This window comes from Girardinichthys multiradiatus, chromosome 12 (genome assembly GCF_021462225.1).
Source record: "Girardinichthys multiradiatus isolate DD_20200921_A chromosome 12, DD_fGirMul_XY1, whole genome shotgun sequence".
NCBI classification, from domain to species: Eukaryota; Metazoa; Chordata; class Actinopteri; order Cyprinodontiformes; family Goodeidae; genus Girardinichthys; species Girardinichthys multiradiatus.
This window is the reverse complement of record NC_061805.1, coordinates 4,020,836-4,033,826: the sequence shown is the minus strand read 5'-3', so window position 1 is coordinate 4,033,826 and position 12,991 is coordinate 4,020,836. Positions and strand designations below refer to the sequence as shown.

Below are 12,991 nucleotides of genomic sequence, written 5' to 3'. Positions count from 1 at the left end.
ATGCAGCAGCCCAGTTCCATGTTGCACATTAATCTGGTAGGAAGTCATGTTGTATGTAGAAATGCTTGTACAACTCATCTTCCAGAGCAATCGCAAGTCAAGTGTATTTATGTTAAGCAGGAAGAAATTATTTCATCATGGCTGTTGCAACAAGCTGTATCATGGCTTTGGTTCTGCTTTCAAGAAATATTTATGAGTGATTTAGTGTCCTTCCTCGGCTCCTTTTTAGTCAGGCTTCAGAAGCCCTTTTTGTTCTGTTTTTGGGCTGAAAATTTAGGTTTCAAACTTGATTTTCATATTAAATGACATATTTGAATTCTGTTTAAAGACAACTTCCCAATAAAATGTAATGAAACAGGACTGAACAATGCCAGTGTGTGCTGCATGGGTTTAGTTTGCTATCCCATGGACTATGTAATTATATCATAGGCAGCCATTTCAATATTGTTGAAATGTTGTGCCTTCCTAAAGGGTAACAGAACTGCAGTGTCTTGCTAAGACTTGTTTTTCTTCTCTTTTAAATTGGTGCGTTGGCCGTTCAGCTCTGGACTGAGGAAGTGGAAAAAGTAAGTACAGCTATTTGGTCATTATACTGAGCATTTTTCCTTATCTTTTCTCCCCATCACAGGCTATTGAACAAACGAGACTAAACAAGCTTTGTGTTTTTACAAGTCTGGAAACATTGCATCAGCATTTCAGGCATGGTGTCGACACTTCAGATATTTCTGTCACGTTGATGTTGATGTTTTATGTTTCAGGCTGAACAGGATCTCAGACTGGCACAGACAGAGTTTGATCGACAAGCAGAAGTTACCCGGCTGCTTTTGGAAGGCATCAGTAGTACGCATGTATGTCAGCTGACCACACACAAACACACACACACACACACATGAGAATGGTTTAGATTGAAGGAGGCTGAATGTTCTGTCTGTTTTAGAGCTTTCCTCTTTTATTTCTATATTAATAGTAGTTGTTTATTTTTAAATCAGTATAAGAATTTAACTGTAAAGATTAAAAGAGTAAAAGTTTCAAGTATAAGGCATAGTTAATAATTGATTTCTTTTCAGCAATGCAAACCAAAAATTTTTTGTTTTATTTATGTAATTAATATTTTTATTAGAAGACAACATGTAATTTCAATTTAATTAAGTTTATTTTTATTGCACCAATTCACAACATATGTCGTCTCAAGTCACTTCACAAAGTCATGTAGAGGGTACATGCTTCATCCTCAAAAAAGAAAAAAATGCAAATTTTCCAGAAATCCTTTTTCTTTTTGGTTTCACTAAAGCAAGTTATGTCTTCATACAGTAACTTCAGGAACTTTTATTTTTTTCTCTAAAAAAAAAAAAAAGATAAATAATGAAATGAAACAACAAAGGCTTGGATGGCAGCAGATGTTGCTAGGTGTAGCGACGAACTGCGTTCACTGATGATGGTTTTCTGAAGTGGTCCTGAGCCCACGTGGTGATATCTGCTACAGAATGATGCCAGTTCTTAATGCAGTGCCTCCTGAGAGATCAAAGGTCACGGGTTTTCATTGTTGGTTTTCTGCTTTGCTGCTTAAGTGCAGTGATTTCTCCAGATTATCCGAATTTGTTGATGATGGACTGTAGGTGATTAAAGTTTATCAGTTTGAACATTAAATACAGGGGTTGGACAATGAAACTGAAACACCTGCTTTTAGACCACAGTCATTTATTAGTATGGTGTAGGGCCTCCTTTTGCGGCCAATACAGAATCAATTCCTCTTGGGAATGACATATACAAGTCCTGCACAGTGGTCAGAGGGATTTTAAGCCATTCTTCTTGCAGGATAGTGGCCAGGTCACTACGTGATACTGGTGGAGGAAAATGTTTCCTGACTCGCTCCTCCAAAACACCCCAAAGTGGCTCAATAATATTTAGATCTGGTGACTGTGCAGGCCATGGGAGATGTTCAACTTCACTTTCATGTTCATCAAACCAATCTTTCACCAGTCTTGCTGTGTGTATTGGTGCACTGTCATCCTGATACACGGCACCGCCTTCAGGATACACTGTAGAAGCTACACCTGGACTGGCTCTGTGTCTGCCTGTGACACCTTTCTGGAGAGGGGAATCGTCCGAGCTTCTGCTGGCAACAACTTAATGCTCACCCTCTACAGATGATCCACTTGGCCCTGTCTTTTAGTGTTTAACCCTTTCTCTCTCCTAGACATGGAAATTGACTGAGCTTTTACTGTAACTAATTATATGTGCTCTCTTTCAGACTCTAACCTTGAAAACTGGCTCAGAGTTAATCTGTTCTTTCTTTCTAGGTGAAACGATTAAAGGAGCTACATCCATTAACATTTACTTTTCCTTCCCATAGAAAGTACTACTGGATCAGTGCTTCTGTGTTCTTTTTGTGTCTCTGCTCTGTTCTCTCAAACCCCCAGTCAGTCGTGGCAGATGGCCGTTCATACTGAGCCTGGTTCTGCTGGAGGTTTCTTCCTGTTAAAAGGGAGTTTTTCCTCTCCGCTGTCGCTACGTGCATGCTCAGTATGAGGGATTGCTGCAAAGTCAACGCCAGTGACTGTCCACTGTCTCTACATGCTCATCCAGGAGGAGTGAATGCTGCAAGTCACTGACTGGATGCAATCTGCTGGGTTTCCTTAGATAGAAAAACGTCTTATCCAATTTGAATAAAAAGCTAACTCCGACTGCACTGTTCAATTGTTAGGATTAATAGGAATGTATGTACCTGACTGTTGTGAAGTGCCTTGAGACAACATGTGCTGTGAATTGGCGCTATATAAATAAAACTGAATTGAATTGAATTGAATTGAATGTTTGAACCATTAGATGCACATGGTCCTCAAGAATGGTTCGGTAGTCCTTGGCCCATCTAGCACAAGTATTGGGCCAAGGGAATGCCATGATATGGCAGCCCAAACCATCACTGATCCACCCCCATGCTTCACTCTGGGCATGCAACAGTCTGGGTGGTACGCTTCTTTGGGGCTTCTCCACACCGTAACTCTCCCGGATGTGGGGAAAACAGTAAAGGTGGACTCATCAGAGAACAATGCATGTTTCACATTGTCCACAGCCCAAGATTTGCGCTCCTTGCACCATTGAAACCAACGTTTGGCATTGGCATGAGTGACCAAAGGTTTGGCTATAGCAGCCCGGCGTGTATATTGACCGTGTGGAGCTCCCGACGGACAGTTCTGGTGGAAACAGGAGAGTTGAGGTGCACATTTAATTCTGCCATGATTTAGGCAGCCGTGGTATGTCACCCATAATGTTGTGTGCATTTCAATATTTTGAGTAAAACTGTGCTCTTACCCTGCTAATTGAACATTCACACTCTGCTCTTACTGGTGCAATGTGCAATCAATGAAGACTGGCTACCAGGCTGGTCCAATTTAGCCATGAAACCTCCCACACTAAAATGACAGGTGTTTCAGTTTCATTGTCCAACCCCTGTGTCTCATCTTTGTTACGTATTCGATAGTATACAGGTTGAACAGGATTTGCAAATCATTGTATTCTATTTTTATTTACATTCTACCCAACGGCCCACCTTCATTGGAACTGGTGTTGTACTGTAAGAATAAAATTGACCCATTTAGATGTTCTCACTGTGAGAGCCAAATTAAACATATGTCCCTTCTCTTCATAATCTCCTAACCTTGACTGAAAATAACTGGTTATAACTCCTTTTGAGAGAATCATGATCAGAGTCCATGAGTTCCACTTTAGAAAAGTTTAAACAGAACAGTTTGTTGTATAAACATATATTACCCCTGTAGTTTTAAAGTAAGGGTTTTTACATAGATTGACAAATGAAGCCAGCCAAGATACAATTAACTGACATATTATTTTATGCTTGAAATCTATTCTGTTGATGGTGAATGTTTTTCCACTGTTTTGTGACACAGAACCTGTAATTGAGTTGCTTAAATCAAAAAGAAGTAATTGTTGTATTGTTAATCTGATGACAGGTGAACCACCTGCGGTGTCTGCATGAGTTTGTGGAGGCCCAGGCTGCTTATTATAAGCAGGGTCATCTTCATATGCTGGAGCTACAGAAAGAACTGGGAAGGTGAGAAACAATGAAACGATGTGGATTGCTGATCCCATAAGAAACAGAGAGTTTCTTATCTGCACTCATCTTGTGCCCTTTGTACCCAAGCTTAAAGGTACAGGGTTTAGGATGTTAAAGATAACTAAATTAGCTTCAGTAAGTTTTATGTCTCTAGGGTATATTACCTGAACATGCTGGAAGAGGCTGTGTCTGTGTATTTGTGGAAATCTTTGCTATTTAGTTCATGACAGGGATCATGTGGCTTCACACTAAACCTTTGGAACACTTTGTATTAATTTCATCAGAAGAAGAAGTAGAAAAACAAATTAGGAGCATGAATCCAAAAACGACAGGGTCTTAAGTTCAATTCAGTTTTATTTATATAGCGGGACTTCACAACACGCCGTCTCAAGGCACTTTACAAAGTCCATTCAGTCAAATCATACAGATTTCAAGTCAGGTACTTATATTTCAAATCATCCTAACTATCATACAGTGCAGTCAGATTCAGTTTATTATTCAGATTGGTTAAAAGTATTTTCTATCTAAGGAAACCCAGCAGATTGCATAGAGTCAGTGACTTGCAGCATTCACTCCTCCTGGATGAGCATGTAGAGACAGTGGACAGTCACTGGCGTTGACTTTGCAGCAATCCCTCATACTGAGCATGCATGTAGCGACAGTGGAGAGGAAAAACTCCCTTTTAACAGGAAGAAACCTCCAGCAGAACCAGGCTCAGTGTGAGCGGCCATCTGCCACGACAAACTGGGGGTTTGAGAGAACAGAGCAGAGACACAAAGAGAACACAGGAGCACTGATTCAGGAGTCCTTTCTATAGGAAAGAAAAGTGAAACATTAATGGTTCTAGCTCCTTTAGAGGCTTCATCTAGGAGAGAAAGTAAATGTCTCTTGGGGCTATGTGGAGTAGTGAAGAGGTGTAGACACACAACTACATTTGAACACTAAAGTAGCAACAGGAAACCAGATGAGATGGACCTTCTTCCTCCTGTGTCCTGTACACCAGGATTAAGCTGCGGGAGCTTAGGTTGCTGATTAGCCAGACAAAAATAGATTAGTTTCATTTTAATTTTATTGTACAAAATCTTTGCACATCTTTAAGTAGTTCACTTCTTTTGCCGTTTGTTTTGTCATTTTCCTCTGCAACGCTCTAACCAACAAATAAAATCTGCCTAATGCTGCTAAATAAGCGACTATACTGCACACTCTGTATTTAGAATGGCAACAAGGAACCACAATCCTTAAAAAGTCAAATAACAGTGTTGTCTCAAACAGGAGAAACAACAGCAGCAATGCAAGTATCATCCAGGTTTACTGGTGTTTTTTTAATGAGACTGTGTTAAAGCTATGAGGATTAACTTATTCTATAGTCAACATCAAATCCATCAAAGGTATTGTTTTTCATCATTGATTTACAGTGTTGCGTATGAGTACAGATTTCAAAAGCCACATTTTTCATTCAAAAGCAATCCACCAATCAGCTTCTTTAATACCCCATAATTCTGCATAATGAGTGGACCTCTAGGGCAGAGAAGGTCCATCCAACTGACTGGATGTGTTATTGACATGGACAAAGGAATCACATTAAAAACAGTAGCCTACCAAATATTGCATCAAAGCAGTCATGTACAACTTTACCTAAACCCATCAATATTGCGACTGTAATTGTGTTTGATATGTTGTGCATCTCTGACTGTTTAATTGGAATTTTCTACCTTAGTTAGATAATGTAGAGCTTGATGGATGATGTTCCTAAAAATAGAATAATTTAGTATCTGATAAATTTCTTCTCAACCAGTATTAACAATAAAATAAAAATCTTGGATCCTTCCTGTGTAACGATGTGGTGATATGGATGTCAGTTTTGGTTCCTTTAGCCTTTTTTAACACATCATGATGAATCATTTCTACTGTTTATGCTCTCAGTTCTGATGAGGATGTGTGAGTATCACCCATTATTTGTTGTTTTTCCTCTTCTTAACACCTTTACCTACTCCTATTTTAATGTGTTTGCTCTAGAAGTACTAGAGCCAATAAGGGGCTGCAAGTTGGAATTGTTGCCTTGAGTTATTCCCTTTCCGACTTCCGGTTTGTTTTGCCTTCTAATGCATCCAATGCAACCAGTTTTTTTTACAGCTTATCTGGTATTAAACCTCATCCACATACTTATTGTCAAACCAACAGTCTAAGCCAGATTTTGTTTTTCTTTTCAAGCATAGAAAAGATAACATTCATTCTACACAATGTGAGAATGTGGTTAAAAAAAAAAGAAGTGAAGGGTCACATCCATATGAGGATGTCTACTCATGTCAAAATCTTGGTTAAAAGCTGTGGAGTACTTAACTGATTGGATGCATCAGTTTTGAACAATAGTTGTAGCTGATACATCATCTGTGTACATAAAGTAAAGCCTCCTAGTCCAAGCACTGCACCCTGTGGAACACTGTAACATCTTCAAATGTAATCTCTAAAGCTGCATCCAAACAGCAGTAGTAGTCAATTTCAATAAATTAGAATATTATTGAAAAGTTCATTTATTCCAGTAACTCCATCACTGAGTGAAACATAGTTGAATTCCACACAGACGAATGTTTTCAAGTCTTTATTTCTCTTAATTCTGATGATTATTTGCTTCCAGCCAATGAAAACACAATATTTAGGATTAGAATATTACATCATACCAATAAAAAACTCTGTATACAGAAATCTGGGCTTAATGAAAAGTATCTTTAATACCTGCTTAAAGGTTGTTATTCTCTAAAGGTCTTTTTATTCTGAGCCTCATCAGAACCCATGTTCTAATTTATTGACTATGACTGTATGTCTTTTGTGCTATCCATAAAAGATCAAAACACGCTTCCAGCAGTAAATTACTGCCCCTTGTTACACTCCTATGTTTATTTTACTCCTGTGACAGCCAGGGATCACTATTGTACAATTTAGGTATAACACATACTGCCACTGCTGGCCGTATTGAGCTCTCTTTGCTTGGTTTGGTGATTTCGGTCTGCTGGCGGCGGTTCACCTGGTGTATACAACATGTTTGACCATCATGTCTGGCTCCTGTCCATCAGGCTTCCCAACGCCTTTGCGCTGAACTCCACTCACTCCGTGGCTACTCCAGGCAGTGAGTCAGAAGCCATTGGTAGCCCTGTGGAGACGGAGACACTAAAGATAGAAGAAGTTCAGGCACCAGCTACAGGAACCCGCAAGGCCAAAGTGCTTTACGATTATGATGCTGCTGACTCGAGTGAACTCTCCCTGCTGGCTGATGAGGTGAGGATCTTAAATTATTACTTGCCTCTGGCAGAACGTTGGAATGCTTATTCATTTATAGTATAATACAGTTAACAGAACTGTAGCTTTCAATAGAGCTCAGTATGAAAAAACACTGCGCATACTTTTTAGTAGCTGTTGCCACAACCAGTTACTTTATTTTAACATAGGGTCTTGTTGGTTTGGATAATTTTATCTTCTTTAGTTAATAAAATGAAAACAGCTTTTTGGATTTACCTCTCTGATAATAATTAAGCCTTTTTCCCTGCTTGGCTTCTATAACATTGGCTTTCTCGCAGCCAATCTGTTAGAAGATCATTTCTGATGAGACTTCAACAAATCAGACCAGATCTGTGTCAAATCCTCAAGTCATTCTTTCACTACTTGAAGAGTATTTGACTTTCATATTCTCTTTTTGGGCCATTGATGGTTTTTAGGTTTGCCACTTCTTCGTCAGTTTGTCTAGTTTCTTTAGTCGTTCTTTAGTCAAGCACACAATGCTTAGATATGTAAAGTTTAGTCAGACAACACCATGAAAACTTCTTTGCTCTGAAAAGTACTTTGCTGTACTTCGGCCATGGCTGAAGTACAGCATTTCACTTTGAAACTAGAACTTTTGTCCCTTGAACTTAAGCAATGGAGGGTGTAGATGCAGCTGGCTGTTAGTGACAAAGAAATGATTAAAATATTGTTTGGAAGTTATTTGTGTGGGCAGCAGAGTGGTATTTCTTGATATTTTTTTTTTTATCTGTTCCATCCTGATCCACAGTAATAGTGTGAATGCTGAAGGCATTCAACCTATTGAGATCCTGTTTCTCTTTATTTATTTTTTGCATTAATGCATTCTCACTTATTGTTTTTCTTTATTTTTATTTTTATTATTATATTTTCTGTATGTTTTTCTGCGTGTAACTAGTCCTACATTTTTCAACTGATTTCAACAATTCTGGTATCAAAACGTTCGGCTCGTTCTGGAGAATTACGCTATAACTTTTGGTAACTTCAGCTTTTATAATTTTTGAAATATTCAGCTTTTTGTGCAATTTGTTGCTCCATTGAAATGAATGGAAATTCTGCAAAATTCAGATAAAACTTTGTGCTCTTTCACAGCTAACGACTTCTGCATACCTTTTGGCTAGAAACACCATACACTTTTTAAAATGTTCACAAGACATTAAGCTATCTTCAAATGATTCAGCTGTTTGATATCTTTTACGGTTCTTCTACAATCGCGATTCAAATTTTGTGCAAGTTTTTTTTACACCTTTTCGATTTTATAATGTAATCCCGAGGCGGAATTCGTCATTTGGTAGAGTGTACACTATAGGTTTTTGAATAACCTGAGAAAGAACGAACAAACTCTCTTCACTTGCTAAATTTTAACTCTACAGACACAAATTATACATCAAAATGTAGGATTCTCTTTTGCGATTCAGAAAATGTCACCCCCATTGATGTGTGACTAATGGATTTCCGGCAACACGCCCGGGAGCAATGCATTTCAGAAAAAATCTGAGCAAAAAATCCTTAAACTCACATGTTTTCAATTCGCCGCCTCTTGTATACCGTTCGAGGTAGAGACATGAGCTTTGCACCAATTAATCTTCAGACCTGGCAGGCACTCAAAGTGAAGGAATTATTTTGATACCTTGTACCGTTTTGTCAAAAAATGGGTTTGTTTCAGAGTACCAAATCTGTCTTCCTAAAAAAGCTTAAAATTAAAAAATTTCTAAATCATTGATTTTTTTACACTGTCACATCTCCTACACGGATTATTGTAGACACTTGAAAATCTCCAGGATAGTTCACCGATGCCTGCTGATATCTACAGTCCAAAATGTTTTGGATACCTTTTATCGTTTCCTCGTGAAGTAGGTTTGTTTGAGAGTGAAAGATTTGCCATCACTCAGGTTAAAAATGGTCAAAATAATCCACTTTTTCACAGGGTCACACCTCCCAGACAGATTTTTGTAGGAACTTTAGAAGCTCCATGATTGTCCAGAAAGGCCTGTTGATTCATACAGTGCATGAATCAAATCGGTAGCCCTTATAGTTTCCGAGTTATTAGAGCATGTCAGGGAGTTTAGTCTTTTTCTCTATTTTTCCCTTTTTTCACCTAGTGTTGTGCCTTTAATATTATATTTTTAAGAGGAAATTTGTTAATATTCTCGTTCCCCTGTCCATTCTGAGAAAAACAGTTCAAGAATGACGTCGATGGCCCCTACGGTTTCCGAGTTCTGGCCGATAGTTCGGGGGCATGCGCCTCCATGTTAAAAAGCCGGGCCAGGGTGAGACACAGACTGTCATGCTGCGTGAGAAACAGCAGGTGTCACGTTACATTGACACTCTTTGCTGATTGGCTGATTCACTCCTCACTGTTCTATTTATAGCTCTGTGTATCTTCCACTGTATATGTCTGTATGTGACTCTGCCTTTCTTCTCTCCCTGTCTCCTACTCAGACACACACACACCCATAGATTGCACTCATTATTCAGAACCAAGTAGAAACTCTATTACAACCTGGTCCAAACTCCATCAAAAGCAGGAAAAAAGGTCCATCAGAACCTGGTACAGACTTCTGCCAGAACCAGGTCCAATATCCATCAGAACCTGGAACAAATGTCCATTAGAACCAGACCCAAACTCCATCAGAACCAAGAACAAATCTTCATCAGAACATTGTATAAATCTTCATCAGAACCATATACATCCATCAGAACGATGTCCAAACTCTATCAGAACCAGGTGGAAACTATCAGAACCAGGAAAAAACATCCATTAGAACCAGAAATAAATCTCTATCAGAACCTGGTACAAATCTTCATCTGAACCATGTACAAACCCCAATCTGAACCAGGTCAAAATTATTAGAACAAGGAAAAATAACTCCTTCAGAACCAGGTCCAACATTCATCAGAACCAGACCCAGACTTCATCAGAACCAAGAGGAATTCTTCATCAGAACTAGTTAGGAACCCTCCATCAGAGCCAGTTCCAAATTCCATCAGGACCAGGAACAAATCTCCATCATAACCAGGAGGAACCTTCTATGAGAACCAGTTCCAATCTCTATCAGAACCAGAATGAAACCACTACTCTGTGACTTATGACAATAAGACTATCTTCATAGGTCCCAGTGAAGCATCAAAACAGCGACCATTTGATGTCAGCCTCTTAAACAGCTTCTACTGCTGTTCCAACACCAGAACAAGAGTGAATCATTTTAAAGGGCAATTTCATAGACTTTTGAATATAGGCTGTAGTAAGCATTAGCATTTTAGCTCATTTTAGCTTATACATTGCTTTTTGCGTAGTAGATGGGGTAAAGTAATATCAGCCATCTTGCTGGTGATGGCCAATATACTAATGTTAGCATTTTAGCTTCTCTTTCTCCTCTTCTCTCTTAGCTGAAGAACACTTTTGCCTTTTTTAGGCACATTCTTGTTTGTTTTTGTGTTTCTTCAGCATATTTGTTATTAGTTGATTTTTCTGAATTTTCTGCCATTTTTTATATATTTTAGCACTGACTTCACTTCTTAGGCTATATTTTTGCTTCAGTCTATGCTTTTTCAGCTCATCTATGGGCAGCTCTTTCCTGCTTTTTTAATGTTTTTGTCAGTTCTTGTATTTCAACAACTCTTTCAAGTAGTTTTGACATGACTTCAACTTGTTATGGTGTTTTTTACCTGATAGTCTTCCTGCTTAAACAGATCAGATGACAGTTTTTCTTTGCTGTTTCTGCTATTTCTACTAATTTATCAGGTTTCAGCTGATATTCTGCTGTCAATCTTAGCCACATTCTGCCAGTTTTGAAAAGGAGTTTAGCATTTCTATTTTCTTCTAATTCATTAAATTTCAGCAGATTATCTGCAGTCATTTCAGCTTGTTTCTGCCAGCTTTCAGCTAAAAAATTCAGCTTTCAGCATTCACACTGCATTTTCGCTGGAAATGCAAATTTTTCTAGTTAAATTTGTTTCACTATTTTGAAATGAATAAAAGGATAGACATGTGCCTCAGTATTGCACTGCACTGCACTGCACTGAGACAACAGGGACGCAAACTGACGGTTGTACCAAAGAAAACAAAACTTACACCACCATAAAACATTAAAAGTTTCTACATAAGCACGGGGATTGGCTCTTTTTGTTAAGTGAAATCAAGAGCTGACAGAAATGAAGGAAAACAAGATTCTGACCTGGAACTAAATTCACTCTGGAGCTGAAATCTAAGGAGGACACGCATGCATGGGAAGCTGAAACCTCTAATAACAAAACAGGCAACAATTCACACATGTCACAAAATACTCAGATACCAGAATAAAACCTAGAGACCATGGCAGTCCAAATGGTGCTGTCAAATCCTAGAAACAGGAATGTTCACATTCTTAAATAATATAAGCAAATCATGCTTGGAGCAGCTATGGCCAGAAAAAAATAACACCCTGTTTTGGTCTTTGCTAGCATGTTACATGTTAAAGTTGACCACAGGACAGGGAAAAAGATGGGTCAGTGTGGCTTGTTTGGAAGTGCAGCCAGGAGAAAGCCTCTTCTGTCTCCAAAAAAGAAGTATCCCAAAAGCTACATGTGAGTAAACTAAGAGACTCCTTTAGACAGATGGGACCAAAGTAGGCCCTTTCCTACCAAACTGGTTCCTGTTTAGCACCAGTTCTCTGTGGTCCCACTCTGCTAAACTCTGACACCGGCCCAGCCAGTTTGCTGCTCAGCCAGAGGAAGAACCACTTTCATCACCAGATGGGGTGGGCTCATGGAGAGCAGAAGCTAATGTTTAAAACTCTTATTTTATTTTTGATTGATCACATTTACAACAAAAATGACAAAAACACGGCACTATAATAGCGTCTGATTAGCATCAGAATCACATTAGCTGAATGTCTCATATCTTCCTGCGGTTATTTTAAATCACCCGTCAGGGTTTAGGTAGGTCAATGTGCTTCATTATTTTCCACTGTAAACAGTCGGGGCTCCGACCTGGCTCTCAGCTGGTGGAAAAGCAAATCAGTTCTTTTGCAGAACCAGTTAAAACGAGCTCTAGCAGCAGCCCTGGTTGAGTACTGTAGCCACTTTAGAGAATAGAATAGAAAATAAATTGTCTTTATTGTGCCTCAGTAGGGTAAATTCAGCAATGTGACATGCTAAATGTCAAATGTGGGTCGGCCTATTTACCGGCTGGGCTCATCAACAGGAGACTGGTCCCAAACACAATAAGTTTAATAAATTATTGAATGTGGAATCTGTTGTGTTCAACACTTGGTATCCTTACCTGGTTTACAGAACAGGTGACACTTATTATCCTCTGATGCATGAAGCCTGTGAATTGAGATGGGGTGTACTTTGTTTTTCCCACGATGGGCCCTGTTTGATTTGATGGGTTTTGCGAGGTGTTCGTGTTTAATGAGCAGCTAAGCTACCAAAGCAAAGGGCTGCATTACTCGGTGCAGTATTCCAAATCAGTCAGTCTGTCCTGCTCACCTCCACTTAGCTGAGGAATTGTATTGGGAAGTATTCATTGTTATCTGACGTCTTCCCAACTAAGAAAGTGAACAGTGACAGTAATATGACTGACATCAGCATGACCCATCACTGCATCACTGGGACCAACTATGAAAACACAGCTACACTGTT

General features: G+C 39.0%; 1 protein-coding gene across 4 annotated transcripts in view; it reads left to right on the top strand.

The window, feature by feature from the left end:
* Nucleotides 1-12,991, top strand: part of LOC124878045 (endophilin-B2-like) — a 41,305-nt gene that overhangs the window by 26,600 nt on the left and 1,714 nt on the right. For all 4 annotated transcript variants that reach the window (XM_047381784.1, XM_047381782.1, XM_047381785.1 and 1 more), the window contains 4 exons: nucleotides 543-566; nucleotides 759-848; nucleotides 3,972-4,072; nucleotides 7,147-7,348. In XM_047381784.1, the coding sequence (XP_047237740.1) occupies nucleotides 543-566; nucleotides 759-848; nucleotides 3,972-4,072; nucleotides 7,147-7,348 (417 nt within the window). The remainder of the gene's footprint in view (nucleotides 1-542; nucleotides 567-758; nucleotides 849-3,971; nucleotides 4,073-7,146; nucleotides 7,349-12,991) is intronic.